The sequence below is a fragment of the Suncus etruscus genome, chromosome 12, assembly GCF_024139225.1.
Source record: "Suncus etruscus isolate mSunEtr1 chromosome 12, mSunEtr1.pri.cur, whole genome shotgun sequence".
In the NCBI taxonomy this organism is placed as follows: Eukaryota; Metazoa; Chordata; class Mammalia; order Eulipotyphla; family Soricidae; genus Suncus; species Suncus etruscus.
In genome coordinates this window covers 23,432,493-23,447,730 of record NC_064859.1, presented here as the reverse complement: position 1 = coordinate 23,447,730, position 15,238 = coordinate 23,432,493, and the positions used below count along the sequence as shown (strand labels likewise).

General features: G+C 51.8%; 1 protein-coding gene across 3 annotated transcripts in view; it reads left to right on the top strand.

The window, feature by feature from the left end:
- The window catches only part of DYSF (dysferlin), a 226,636-nt gene that overhangs the window by 117,727 nt on the left and 93,671 nt on the right, over positions 1-15,238 (top strand). For all 3 annotated transcript variants that reach the window (XM_049785137.1, XM_049785135.1, XM_049785136.1), the window contains 2 exons: positions 9,274-9,367; positions 10,464-10,541. In XM_049785137.1, the coding sequence (XP_049641094.1) occupies positions 9,274-9,367; positions 10,464-10,541 (172 nt within the window). The remainder of the gene's footprint in view (positions 1-9,273; positions 9,368-10,463; positions 10,542-15,238) is intronic.

Here is a 15,238-nt window from a genome sequence, read left to right as displayed (position 1 = left end):
TACCTTTTGGTCCTGGATAGGCTGCTTGCAAGGCAAAAGCCACTGTGCTATCTCTCCAGGCCCTCCAGCCTAGTTTTAAATGTTGAATCTCAGTCTTGGCTGGAGGATGCAGTTGGGGACAACACAACCATCATGTCCCATCATCGCAGGAAATCCTGTTGCACAGAGTAATTCGGAGCCTCCAGTGTTAGCCCAGGAGAAACTGAGCTTAGAAGGTGCTTGCCTGGCTCCTGGCATGGGTCAGTGCAAATCCAAGGCCAGAGCTTCAAGTTCTTTTGCCCTCTCCCTGGGGCATCTCTCACTCATCTGGGCATAATATCCTCTCCACAGAGAGTCCTTCATGTGGGTCTTGGGGGGGAGGGCGGGTCCTAGGTTGTTGGCTCATGCCCTTAGTGGGCAAGGTTCACCTCGCCTTGTAGACATGCCATAACCTCTCTGGAGTGCTGGGCTGCTAGTGAGGTGCTGTCCCCCAGGCCCCTTCCCTGGCAGCCCCCAGTGAGCCTAAAACTGAATCCTGAGCTGATGGTAAGAGAACTTTGAGAGACAGTCATTTCTGGCTGGCTATGGGAGCAGGATGGGCAGCTGGGAGAAAGAGTATGGACTGGGGAGGGGCAGGGGCCATTTGGTGCTAGAGAAGTCACTTAGGTTGGCTGAAAAGGAGGACGGAGGTGGACCAGATGGAGGTGGATGCCTGGCCTAGGAGGGTGTCTGATGGGGGGCAGGCACAGAGGTGCACAGGATGGGACCTGAGTGATGGTTTTGCTGACTCACCTCTCTGACCCTGCAAAGGGACCTGTTGGGAGGTGGCTGGCTGGTCCCAGACTGTTTCTTTTTTCTTTTTTTCTTTTTTTTTTTTGGTTTTTGAGTCACACCCAGCATCGCTCAGGGGTTACTCATGGCTCTATGCTCAGAGATTGCTCTTGGCAGGCTCATGGGGACTATATAGGATGCTGGGATTCGAACCACTGACCTTCTGCATGGAAGGCAAACGCCTTACCTCCATGCTATCTCTCTGGCCCCCAAGACAGCTTCTTGAATATACTGATTTGTCACCTGCTGTCTACTGCACCTGCTCTGACCTCAGTGGGGACTGTGGCTTCCCTGGCCATCCTCTATGGAAAGCCATTGGGTTGGGCCCTCTGAAAGTGTGCACCCTGGAACTGTCTTGTTCAATGGTGGGGGTCCAGGTGTGGAGGTTCTGATGGGTGAAGTGCGCCTGAGGCAGAGGGGTGGCAAGTAGCTGCAGGGACACCGAGAAGTGCATATCTCCGCTGGGTGTCCCCCATTGTGTCCCTGTACACGCAGGAGCTCTGCCTTCATGTTTATTAGGATGCCATTGACTGTTGTGTTGGAGCATGGCACTATGTGTGGTCACATATACACACAAGCAAATCTACATACGCACACTACATGCATGCACATTTCTACACATATGCATCCACACATACCCACATGTACACATTCATACACAGATACAGGGACAGGGACATATCTATATACATGCACGCTCACACCCACCCTACCCCCCACCCACCCCTGACACACCCCGTGTCAGTCAGTCCCTTCATGACACCAAAAAGTGTTCAAGTTTCCTGAATCCCTGCCCTCCCACTCTCCCCCACCCCCCGCCAGTCAGATCAGCCATTTTGCAGGATGCTAGCAGCTGTGTCCCAGCCCTGGCTCCAGCTCTAATGAAGTGGGGCTGCTCTGTGCCTGCGATTCCACTTATGGTTGCAATCAGCTCCGATTAGGGAGTGAGGGCTGAGTGCTCCTGGCTCCTGCTTCTCTAGGGCTCACCTTCCTTGGCTGGGGGCTGAGTGCTCCTGGCTCCTGCTTCTCTAGGGCTCACCTTCCTTGGCTGGACCAAACAGATGCAACAGAGCCCCATGGCCGGTGTGGGCGTTCCCTGGGAACTGAAGCTGGGGCTACAGTGCCAGTGATGTAGGCCTGGACTCTCCAGGTCCCTTAGTCCCCAATGTGTTGACTTGGCACTCAGGCATTGTCGTGCCCCTGCGCCCTCCTTAGGTCTTGAGTGTGCAGTGACCTGGTTCCTTGACATAATTTTCATTAAGAATTGATGGGGCTGGAGAGATAGCATGAAGGTAAGGCGTTTGCCTTTCATGCAGGAGGTCATCGGTTCGAATCCTGGCATCCCATATGGTCCCCCGTGCCTGCCAGGAGCAATTTCTGAGCCTGGAGGCAGGAATAACCCCTGAACACTGCCAGGTGTGACCCAAAAATCACACACACACACACACACACACACACGAAGAATTGATAAGGGGGAGCCGGAAAGATAGCACAACAGTAGGGCGTTTGTCTTGCAAGCAGCCGATCCAGGATGGATGGTGGGTTCGTATAAATCCCAGCATCCCATATAGTCCCCCATATCTGCTAGGAGCAATTTCTTTTTCTTTTTTGTTTTGTTTTTGTTTTGGGGCCACACCCGGTGATGCTCAGGGGTTACTCCTGGCTATGCTTTCAGAAATCGCTACTGGCTTGGGGGACCATATGGGACACCAAGGGATCGAACGGCGGTCAGTCCTAGGTTAGTGTGGTCAAGGCAGACAGACACCCTACCATTTGCGCCACCGCTTCGGCCCCTGCAGGAGCGTTTTCTGAGTGCAGAGCCAGGAGTAACCCAGAGTGCCGCCAGGTGTGTCCCAAATTCAAAAACAAAAACGAAAAATTATTAAGGAATGGGGAGCTGGAATGGTAGCACGGTGGATAGAGTACTTGCCTTGCATGTGTCTGACCTGAGTTCGGCCCCTGGCATCCCATGTTGTCCCTCAAGATCTACCAGGAGTAATTTCTGAATGCAGAGCCAGAAGTGACTCCTAAGCATCACTGCATGTGGCCCTAAAACAAAAAATTGATAACATTTTCGTTTCTACAAATGACTGCTTCACAATCAGCTTGTATGATGAACAAAGAATTCCCTGACCTGCTCATGTTGGCCACATGACTGCAGCCAGCCCCTGCTGCTTCCTGGGCTCCTCTGATTCAGTGACTGTTGTGTCAGAGAAGCGGATTCCAGGGAGTCCGTGGGCTGCCATGTATAGGAGTGTGCCCTGTAATTTGAGGAAGGACCTGAGCCCCCACAACCAAATGCTTGATTGATCTGGAAAGGGGATCCTAGTGCTTCTGGAAATGCCTTTGGGCTCTGTTATGTCCTTCCTGGCCCACACTGCTCAGCTGGGTCTGTTTGCTGTTGTTTTGCTGGCTCTGTCCTGCCTTTGCTTCAGAGACCCTGAACCATCATCTCCTCCCTGTTCCAGCTGTGTGTGTGTGTGTGTGTGTGTGTGTGAGTGAGTGAGTGAGTGTGTAGGGTATTCTGACCCTGTGAAACAGAGGGACCCCAAATTTGTGATTTGATTTGGATTGATGAGTGTCCCACATAGCTGCTGGTTCCCCCAGAACCTGCACCAAACTTGAGCAGGCTGTGCTCAAGTTTGGGGATGCCCTGAGGTGTCTGAGAAGGAAGATTCCTTTGAGTCCCAGGCTCAAGGCTCCTCTGGGGATCTGTGGGTTGGCAGTGGCCCAGTCCCTGGGGTGAGCAGCAGGATCCCTTACAGGCTGGTCCCCAGATGGAGTGCGTGGCTTCAGCTCATGCCTGCCAGCCTGGTCTGAGGCATCTGCATGAGCTAGGGAGGCAGGAATGTGTCTGTGGGAAACTCAATGCCCTGGGTCTGGCCATGGGCTGGGGAAGAGTGTTCGGGCGAGTGAGGGCAGAAGAGGGTGAAGAGTGGGTGGCTGAGAGCAGGGGCATCTGCTCCCTCAGCCTGGTTCTGCCCTGGGCTCCCAGGGAAGCTCATTCTCTCCCCCACACTCACTAAGGTGATCCTTTCCCTGAGGTGGAGCGGGCATCAGCCCTTCTCCTGCTGGAAGGCTTCACAGGCTCTTCTGGGGCTCACTCCATTCTGTTCCAACCCACCAAAGCTCTGTCAGGAAGCCACACTCTTTCTGTGCTAGGGTTGGAACCCAAATCCCTCAAAGATGGGAGAACCCTTCTGTGGAGACCTTAGCCTAGTGACTTACCTTGACTCAAGGCAACATTCCATGTCCTGCATCTTCTGTGGCATCTTCTGGTAAGGAAGCGCCAGGAATGGAGCAGGGGAGTGTGGAAGGATGTGCCAAGAAGCTAGGTGTGGCCCAGAAGGCTTTGAGGGGGGACCTCAGCACTGATGGAGCTAAGGAAGAGTGGGTATTTTTTGCCTCTGAGTTACAAGGACATGCAGGCAAAGGTTCCATGGCGGAGGGTCAGTAAAATCCTCTGAATCAAGAGAAATCTGGGTGTGGGGACTGGAGACAGTACAGTGAGAAGGGCATTTTGTCTTGCACAAGTTGACTTGGGTTTGATACCAGGTCATTTGGTCCCCTGAAATGTTCCAGGAGTAGTTCCAGAGTGCAGAGTCAGGAGTTGCACCCAGCATTGCCAGGTGTGACTCAAACAAAAAACCAAAAAAGCAATCTGGTGGGGTCAGTGAGACAGGGGTGTAGAGGCTAATGGCTGACTTGAGGTGGGATAGATGGGGATGGGGGAGGCTGAGCCTTCAGAGGTGGGCCAAAGCCTCATGGGTGATAAGAAAGATGACATCCACAGGACTGTGGTCTCAGATTCTGTCTAGTACCATGGTGGCCTTAGAGTCGAGACCTACCTTGACCTCTCTTGGCTTAAATATGTCCCCAGAACATCTTTCTCCCCATGCTGTGCTGGATCCTGGGGAATTTGCTTCTCATGTGGAGAAACCTGTGTGTGAGTTGGTGAATGAAGGACCTGGGTGTGCCTGAAGATAAATCTGGAGGTTGATGGGCAGAGGTGCCATCACATTTCACTGATAGAGGCCATGGGTGCTGCTAAACAGTAAAAATCAAACCATACCAGTTCCCAGCAAAAGCCCTGCATTTATTTTCTCCACTCCCTTCCTTGGCAAGTGGGTCTGGGTGGCCCCTTTACAATATGGATCCCATTAGAATCTGGGTTTTCCTGCAGCTGTCTGACCATTCAGGGGGGCCCAGGAAGGCTCCTCTCCCTCTCCTGATGCCTCACATAAACGATCCAGTGATTAGTATTTAAAGGTCCCCTTGTGCAGGTGCTAAGGCAGATTCTGGGGACATAGCTGGGCCCTGGTGAACTTTTTTCAGTTGTACCTGCTATCTCTGGGCTTAAGGAAGGAAGGCCAGATGATGGAAGAGGTCAGAGAGCACATAGATGGGTCTTATATTGTGAGGCTGTTTGTGAGTGTGTTATGGGTGTGGCTTGTTCATGAGCATGATTTTACAATTTGGTCATGGAAAGCCTTTTTGGGGAGGTGACATTGTCCATCTACATGAACACGTATATCCAGGGGTCCAGGAAAGAAATGACTCTGAGAATGTTCTCGGTAAACATGGTGTGGCATGACTGAGGGAAAGACGGATGGAGGGAGATGCTTTTCAGACAAGCTCAGTCAGGGTTTTATGGACTTTATTGTTTAGAGAGGAATTCTGTGAGAGCCCTGACTATCTACACCTGAGAAATGAAATTTACTTCAGCGTGAACAAAGGGGAAGGTGGGTGATCTCTGTTTATCACATATCTAGCTGTTCCGCACCATCAGTTGCTTATGTTGTTCTCAGTCAAAGCACACACCCTTTCACTCACTCAGTCACTCAGTTACTCACTCACATTCACTCATTCATATTCATTTACTCACTCATTCAGTCATTCTCATTCACTCATTCCTTCACTCTTTTTCACTCACTCACACTCACTCATTCACTCATTCATCCACTGACTCATTTGACTCACTTATTCCCTCCTCCCTCCCTATCTCACTCATATTCCTTATGGTCCCAGGGTGGTTTTCTGGCAGAAGCAGGGTCTCTGATGGCCTCACAGAGCTCCTGGTGGGAGGGGATGGGCAGCCTACAGGGCTCTGAGCAAAAGGTGCAGAGTGAAGGGGAAATTCGGTGATGCTTTTCTTTGCAGGGTGGCCTTGAACTGGGTCAAGCTGTCAGAGAGGCCAACCATGGCAGGCATGGAGCAGAGAACAAGAGAGGCCTGGGGGGTCAATGAGACTTGAGGCTGTGGCAGACCCACATGTGGAGGACACAGGGGAGTGGGTGCTCAGGCATGTCTTGGCTGCTGGAATCTCAGATCTGTGCTGGGCCCTCTTCTGGTCCCAGAGACTCAAGGGGATGTGGGAGCACCTAGAGAGGGTTTGTGGATGTGAACGTGTTGAATCACTGAAACAGCAGGATTCTGCCCTGGTGGGAACTGGGATGGCTACAGTATTGGGGTTCTGCTAAAAGGGAAGCCAGTAGGTACCCCTCAGTCTGGCCTGAGGTATGTGACTCCTCTCATTCTCCTAGCTTCTTTTCTGCTGCAGTCCTATTTGTCCCCTTGAGTATTGGGCAAAGGGAATGAGCATGATAAGGCAGGTGTCAATGGATGACTGTCCTGTGTGGAGAGGGAGAGACCCACTTTGGCCAGACCTGAGATCCAGGCTGCTCTGGACCAAAATCCCATGTGGGGTCTGCTGTGTGCCCCTGCATCCCAAAGGGGAGAGGAGGGATTGTGGGGGCGAGGAGCAAGAAACTCATTCAGGGTCTGCCTGCAGAGTGCACATTGGAAAAATTTTGAACCCTGGAGCCTCCCTCCCCTGCCCAACCTGGTGTGCCAGACCTGACTACAGCATCCTCCTGCCCTGTTTCCCAGACATCTTGCACTTCCACTAGTGTTTTCTGGACCACTCTCCATCCCATCATTCTCTTCACACCAGGGCAGTTAGCTCTGCTGTTGACTTGACTATGGGCCAGGGGCAGTGTCCAGCAGGACCCAGAACAGGATGGCCAAGTCGCAGACTCTCCTGGCTGGTGATCACACTGCCCAGGAGAGTCGGGTTATCAGGTATAGAGGTCTGTTTCCTCTGTCATCCTGCTTTCTTGGCCAGGATGAGAGCTTGGTGGCTGAGATGGTGCGTTTGCATCCTGCGCCCTGGAATGTACTTTCCAAGCCTGCAGAGGAACAAGGATGCTCTCAGAGGGCAGAAACTGCTTTCAGCCTGCCTCTCTCCCCCTAGCACCATTAGTGCAATGTCTCTGTCTCTGTATGTCTGTCTGTTTGTCTGTCTGTCTGTCTGTCTCTCTCTCTCCTAAACAGTGGCCTTTATTGAGCATTTATTATATGCCAGGGAATGATCAACAAGAGTGCTTCATTATTACTGTTTAGTGGGTGGGCTTCTCAAGGGTGCTCAGGAGACCCAGGGGTCCCTCCAAGGCTTCCTGGCCAACTGAGTTGGTGGTTCAGTGAAAGAGTCCAAGGAGGTGCTGCGAAGCTCAGGGAACCATATGGTACTGGGCCTACCCCATTCAAAACTCATGCTCTAACCCCTGTACTATCTCTCTGGCCCCCCTTATTTTCTCTTCTTTTGCCATCACAGCAACTCTTTGAAACAGGGACCATGAATCATCCCCATAGTGTATAAAGCCTGGTTCAGAGAAGTTAAAGTAGCCTCCCAAAGACACAGCTTGGAAATGGCAGAGTCAGGATTCCAGCCCAAACACTGGGTTTTGCCCTGTGTAGACATCATGGTTAGGAGAGGGGTTGCTGATCTCCCTGAGGGGGCGGTGGCTGAGCGGTGCCCCCCACCCTCCAGGTTTGGGATCTCATGGGGGTGAGCGGTGTGTCCACCTGCTACAGCTAGGCTGCCTTGGCAGAACAGACTGGTCTCTGCAGGAGGTAGCTTAGAGTCCAGCCCACCCCTCAGGGTGCTTACTCAGCTGGGTCAGAGGTTTTTTGGGGTGCCCTGAGGACAGGAAAGTCTGAGATGGTGCTCTGCATGTCTGCTCAGGGAATAGTCAGGCATGTTGCATGAATGGGATGGCTTTGGGGGGAAGAAAGGGGCTCTCACTGGGACTCTGATGGACCTGGCAGCTACTTTCCAAGGCTCTGGAGACTTGGGATGTTGAATCAGGTTCTGGTTGCGGGTGTTTATGTAGGTGTGGCCAGGTCAACGAGCTACATGTACTACATGGTATCCAGGGAGGCTTCTTGGAGGAGGTAGTTAGGAGCTAGACTGGGGTGGACATGATTGAAGAGGATGCCGTGCAAATGGCAGTTTATATTTAGAGGAAAATGGGGTGTGAGGGTTGTAAGGGCTGGGGAGTGGTGGCCATTTCTCTGGGTAGTGCCCTCGAGGGATGGACCCCTCCCTCCCTTCCTTCTGAAGTCACATATGCTGCATGTTGGGGGAGTGGGATAGGGGAAGGAATTGGGTAGGTGAAGGTGTGGAGATGGTGTCCTTATAGGTACTGGGCAAAAAAATGGCCTGGGCTGCCATCTGGTTCTCAGGCCCTCTGCAGAGCCCTTGGCTGTGCAGGGGCCAGTGTGATAGCAGTCAGCTCAGGCTAGGCTGAGTGATGTGAGGCTAGTTTCTGCTTTTGAGCACAGAATCCCCAAACAGGGCAGGATTCTGCTGAAGGGAGTCTATGTGCCAAGAAGGGGCCCAATTCAGGGGATGTGGTTTCTGGGTCAATGGCTGGAGAGGGTCTGCTGACTCCTGTTCCACAGTGACTGGCTTCTGAACTGTCGCATCTGCCCCTCGGCTCCTGTCCCGACCCCAGGCCCTGATCGGCTGTAGCCAAGCACTCTCCTCAGGACCAGATATGACAGGAGCTGGGCCTCGTGACTGGGCCTGTGTGTGCTCTCTGCCTGCATGTCCTCTCCCCAGCCCCGTTCCAGATTTGAATAGGCTCAATAGGACCTTTTGGACTTTCGATCCTCCAGGAGGATCCAAGTGAGAAGTACAGATGGGCTTGTCCCCCAGAACCTTTTAGAGTTCTTCTGTCACAGTCCAACCCCCAGGTTGGGGGCAAGTCCAACTACCATTATGGTATGGTGTAACTGGTCTCCACTGTGGGGACATTATCCCTCTGGTTTTGACCTCAGGGCCTTCGGTGCTGGAGAAGAGAAAGAGTCACTTTGGATTTTGATTTTGGAGTCATACCTGATTGTGCTCAGGCCTTATGCCTGGCTTGGGAATCACTTGTCAGGGCTCATAAGTGGAGCTGGGGATTGAACCCAGATCAATTTTATGCAAGGCAAATATCTCCCACTGTCCTACCTCTTCAGCCTAAGTGCCCCTATCACAGCTTAGAGGCAACTGGCCTAGATATTAGCAGCTGAGGACCATTATCTAAAGGGCTCTTTACTGGGGGTAGGAGTGAGAGACCAATCTCTCTGTTATCTCCAGGCTCTGGGAACAGGATTTGACAAAGTCTTTGTCTCTAGGGGGGCATGGTGGACGACCGAAGTGAAGATTCCATGTCTGTCTCAACCTTGAGCTTTGGTGTGAACAGACCCACGATTTCCTGCATCTTTGACTGTAAGTGTTGCCTGGAGAGACAGGTGGGCCCATGTGAAACTGTTGCTTCTGTACATGGGGTATATGGTTAGGTGTGTATAGGAAGGCAGAGGAGAGCTCAGCCAGTGGTGTGAATATGTGTATATATGTGTCTTGTACACCTATATATTTACTGTAAGTGTGAATGTGTATATACATGTATAGATGTCTTCTCCATGTAAATGTCTATGTGTGAATGCACATGTATGCATAAATGAACGTGTACCATACTGTGAAGCCTAGAGCAGAAGGGACTCCATTTTGTCGAACCAAAGTTAAGTTTTCATTTAAGGACTAGATTTCTTTTATTTTGTGTGTGTGTGTTTTTTTTTTTTTTTTTTGGGTCACACCCGGCAGTGCTCAGGGGTTATTCCTGGCTCCAGGCTCAGAAATTGCTCCTGGCAGGCACGGGGGACCATATGGGGCGCCGGGATTTGAACCGATGACCTCCTGCATGAAAGGCAAACGCCTTACCTCCATGCTATCTCTCCGGCCCAGGACTAGATTTCTATCCTAACAATAATGACAAAAACCCCAAGGCCCTATAAACCACAGTATACCACCCTAGACATCTAGCCATAAAAATACATGATGAAACACCCTAGACAACAGCCAATCAATATAAAGGTCAAGATGTTTTGCTTCTAGTCCTATATAACCTACCTGGCTTGTGACCTCTAGGGGAGGTGTCCCTTACTGGCCAGTTTGTAGCTTGTTGGTTGATGGAAAAAAGCTTTACTTTGCTCTATTTCAATTGCATGGTCTCATTCTTCAATTCCAGACCCTAACATGTAGATGTGCCTTGTACATGTGTACTTGCATGTGTATGTACATACATGTGTCCATGTACATTTCTGTGTCATTTGTGTATCAGACTAAGCTTGCAATGGGCTGCTCCAAGCCAGGTACACTAGCTGTCTTCACCATCCTTGCCCTTGGCTCACTCTCCACTACTTGCCTTTAATAGGGTCTCTTCTGCTCCCGTGGTAGTTGCCCCTGCACCATTCTGCCATGCTATGGGCAGATACCGCCCTCCTCTCTGACTCACCTGAACCTCTCTGTTTCTCCTTTGGCATAGATGGGAATCGCTATCATCTCCGATGCTACATGTACCAGGCCCGGGACCTGCCCGCCATGGACAAGGACTCTTTCTCTGGTAGGTGGGATGGGGGTATGTGGGAACATGACTGGAGAGCTTGCAGCATGGCTGGGCAGGGCTTCCTCTGTGAATGGGGTAGGATGGGGAGGGTGGTTGCTGGGTCTTGCCAGGAAGTAGCTGTGTGTGAGCTCCTGAAGTCTCTGGCTATCAGGGGGTCTTGCCTGACCTCTTTGCAGGGTTAGCTCTACTTTCTCACCTCCTGAAAGCCTCTCAACTTGGCCTTTCTGACCTGAATCTTAGGCCTGCCCTACTTCTGGGCTGATTACTTTCTCTTTGGAACAGGGGTCCTCTACCTCAAGTTCAGTGATGAGGCACAGAGGGGCCTTCCATGTCTAGCCCTTCATGACTAGCCACATTTTTGATGTTTCCCCTAGATGTCTCAGAGGCCTTTTGGTCCATCCTATTTGACCAAATTCCTAAAGACCCTCCACTTAAAACCAGGTGCTTGCTCTGCACCCAGAATATAACTGACATATTTCATGCCCCCAGGTTAATCCCTCTGTGAAGGAATGATATAACCATCCTCCCCCTTTTACAGATGCAGCAACTGAGACTCTTTTTGAACCAAGTTGCTTGCTTGACAGCTGACCAGTGATGTACTTGCCCCAAATACTTTCTCTTTCATTTGAGTCGTTTTAAGTGACCTTCAGATCCTAATATGCACCATTGCTGATGGCCACGGCTGGTGCCTCTTGCCAGCCACCCCTGTCTCAATAGGGAGCCATCATGTTTCTCTTCTCCAGTGGCTCTCTGTTTTTTTGGGACCCATAACCATTGACGTCTAGGGTTTACTCTTTCCTCTGTGCTCAGGCAAGTCTCCCTGGTGTCAGTTGATGGAGCCATTTCTCTCTTGAGTTTGTTTGGGGTCCTGAATCCCTACTGTAACCTCTGCCAAGCCCATACAGACCCAGTGCAGGGGATAGTTTCCTGGACTAGGGAGTTCTTTGACAATGGTGGCATGCCCAGAGGGATAAAGCAGTCTGCAAAGCCAGACTCCTACTTGCTTTGCCCGGGGGGGGGGGGGGAGGACAGAAAGATGACAGTGCAGGTGGCAGCTTTGTCTGGTGGGTGGCAGGAGCAGGCCAGGTGCAGAGCTCATGTTCTCTGTGGGGAGAACTGGATGGGGACCTGCTGGGTGGGAACCCCCACCCGGATCTGCTGCACTTTGGGGATGGCAGGCAGGCTCGGCCTGGTCTGGCCTGTGGAGAGTCACACTTTCCATGCAGGCCCCACCTCCTCCTCCAAATAAACATCCCTGGAGCTTTGAGGGCACTGCCCAGGGCTTCCTCCAAGGCCTAGGGCTTCTGAATGAAAGGGCTGATTGAGCAGCTGCTGGAAAGGAAAACAGCCGCCAACACGGGTGAACCTATCAAACCCAGAGTGTTTATTTTCACTCCCAAACCCTAAACCAAAGCAATTTCTTCCCTGGAACTGACCCTGGGGTGGCTGGCGGCCGGAGGCTGTGCATGGCCACCAGTTGACATTTCTGAGAGGAAACTCCTGTGTGAATTTGGACTGTCTGGGGCCAGGGCAGGTCCTTGACAGAAGCGCCGTCCTCTCCCAGTCCGCCTGTCCCTGTCTGTGGCTAAGAAGCAGCTTGGAGATGTGGAAAACACTTTGCTCTGGCCCAGTGGGGCCTGCCTCTTTCTCCTGGCTTTGGAGGGACACTCAGACTCACTGAATAATACTAAATTAGGCCCAGAAGGGAGGTTCTGGGGATCTCACCATGCAAGATCCATTCTCTGGTTGGGGTGTGTGTGCCATCTGAAATAAAGTTTGTGCAATGATACTTAATGCAAAAGGCTCCTTGTTAATTTGTGATGGGTTGTTGTTTGTCCATGCCAAGGAGTATCAGGTTGGGAATATGCCTGGGTTACTCTCAAAAGATGTGGGTGTCTCCAAACATCATTGGTGGAACCCCCCACCCCGGACAGTTGTCTGAGCTGAGAGTAGCCCGAGTTCTTCCAAGGAGGCAGTCAGGGCTCGAGTGGCCTGCCCTGCCACTTGCAGGCTCTCACTGTTCGGCAGGTTCTCCTCTTGCTCCAGAACTTGCTTGTAGTGCTAGGAGGGAGTTGACAGTTCTGCCTGCAGATCCGCTGCTTCTGTGCCCAAGGATGCTCTTTAAGTTTCCGGCATCCAGAAACTCCTCTGGAAGTTTTTGTGGGTTGAGGCTATGGAGACTGGATTTGGCTAACCTAAGCAAAAGAGAGATGAGACGGCTTGAAGACAAGCTAGAAATAGGTTTTAGCTGATTAGTCCAGAAAGCATCTCCAAGGCTTTATTGCTAACCTTTTGGGAGGTTCCTGGGAGACCAGAGCTGAGGGTTGGTGCACCCTGGCTGCCCCATGACTGAGGTCACTGCTGTGGGCCTGGTGATTTGGTTTCTCCAGATCCAGACTGCATCTTGGGAGGAGTTTGGGAACTTTTGCTTTGGGGCTTCCTCTGTCTGGACTCTGGTCCTGCCTGCCCCTCATTTGAAGCACAGCTTTGTGTTTAGCTGGCGCTAGCAGGGCTGGGGGTGGGGACTTCTCCCCAGGAGCTTAAGGAGCTGTTTTCCAAAGTGCTCTGGAGGCTTGTGAAATGCTCCACTTAAAGAGGGTTCCTGTAGCAGAGACTGGAGAGGAGGGCTTAGAGCTTGTGGGAACATAGACATGGGCTTGAGAGGCTGGGAGGGGGCCTCGGAAAGGGAACCCTAGGTGTTTGCTTACCCGTGTTAGCTTCCAGGTAAAGGGGATAAAGCTAGTGTCCAGGTTTCAGTGGAAATCACTGTCTAGGAATACAGGAATTTTGGTGTCCCTCCTGCTCCCTCTTCATGGCCCTGTGCAGACCATCTCCTCCTGGGCAGCCCCAAACTCCTGACTTTAGCTCACAGACCCATTCTTTTTGGTGGTTGTCTGGGGTCTGTACGGTGGATTGAGTCCTTTCCCGCAGCTGACTGGGTTCCCTCCTCATTCTAGAGGCTCAGGGCTGGAGACATCCCTTGAGAAGATGGATTTGAGCTCTTCTCTCCGCACTGGTGCCACATCTACCTCCTTATTAAGTGGCATAAGTCACATTGGCTAGTTTGGGTTCTGTCCCCTTTCCACCTGTGCCTGTGGTCTTTGGAGCCGAGTATGTTTCATCCATCGTCATCTTCCTGCACATGTTTCAGCAGCAGAGCTCTTGTGCACATAAGAGGCTGGGACCGAACAATAATAATAAAAGTAATACATAAAAATTCTCCTTCCTGGCCCTGTGCTTATCTGCCCCTTACTCCTGCCAGTCACTATGATGGAAGGAAGGACGTCTCATGGAGACCATCGCGAGCATCACTGGACCTAAAGCTTTGCGGTTTATTCCCAGCAATATGGGAAACGGGGTTTAAACAGTTCTGTTTTTCGGGGCATCCTGCCCAATTGCTTTCCTGAAAGCTTGCTGAATTGCTTCCAGCAATAAAGGAAAGTACTTCTTTCATCAAATATTTGCCAACACCGGGTTTTATACTTTGAAACAATTTTTTAAAAATTTTATAGGAAAAATATTGCTGCATTAAACTTTTCATTTGCCTTGTTTTGTTGGCTCTCCATCGCCCACCCATTATCAAGGGTCCTTTCCCCGCTGTACCGTAGCAGGGAGAGGGAGCACTGAGCTGGGAATCTGGGGGCACCCTTCTAGCCTTGTGCTGGTGTGGGCTAGTGACTTCATTCTTCAAAGCTCCCCTCTTCTGTCAAGGACAGGGGCGAGGGTGTTCAAAGTCGGCAGAGACGAATGAGGAAGACAAGCATCTTCTTTGGATTTCTAGATCAGTCTGAGCCAGCAGAACTCAATTCAGGCAGCCAGTGTGCAGTGCAGGGATTCAGGTCTAACAAACGGTTTCTCTGCTTGGGGCCTGCTGAGGGTCCCTGGAGATGGCATCACAGACAGTGTGTGTTCCCAGTTGGAAAACAACAGCTCCCTCCCTAGCTGATGCTCCTCATAGGGTTCCAGATGAGCCCCCCCTCTATCTCAGCTCCAGGGGTTCTACAGGGCAGGGGGAGGAGAGCTGAGGGCCGATGCTACCCCTCTGTGGGGTGATCCTGGCAAAACTTAGGCGGGCATGGACAAGACAGAAAGAACCCCTGCCCCCTTGGAAGTCTGCTGCTCCTTCGGCTCTTTGCTGGAAGAGGGTGTGTCTGTGTTTTCATCTGTCTTCCCTTTTTTTGACCACCTTGCCCAGCCCCCCAAATCCCTACCCCTTTTCCTTATTATTTTTCTTGAGGGGCTCAGCAGGGAAAGGCCAGGGCCCCAGCACACAGTAGCCCAGTGTCTGCCGCTCCGGGCCTCCAGACCTGCTCTTTACAATGCCTTTGTTGTGTGTTTTCCTCTCCTGGGCGGGCGGGGTGTGTGTGTGTGTGTGTGTGTGTGGAGGGGGGGGGTCCTGGGTGATTTTTGTTTGAAAGCCACCCCCCTCCTTGTCCCCAGCGCTGAGCTCATTGCCTGTGTTGATGGGGCTGTTGGAAGGAGTCAGCCGGCTCGGGGGCCAGCGTGGGGGGGTGCTGCCAACACCAATACGGCGTGCGAGGCCGCTACAATGTGCAATTGTGATCTTTGTGTAAACGCGGTCGGCCTGGGGCCTGAGCGCTTATAAAAATAAAGCGTTGGGGAAGCATGGGGGGCGGGAACAAAAGGGGCTTTTTCGCGGGCTCTCTAATATGGTTTTATTTATCGGAATGCGC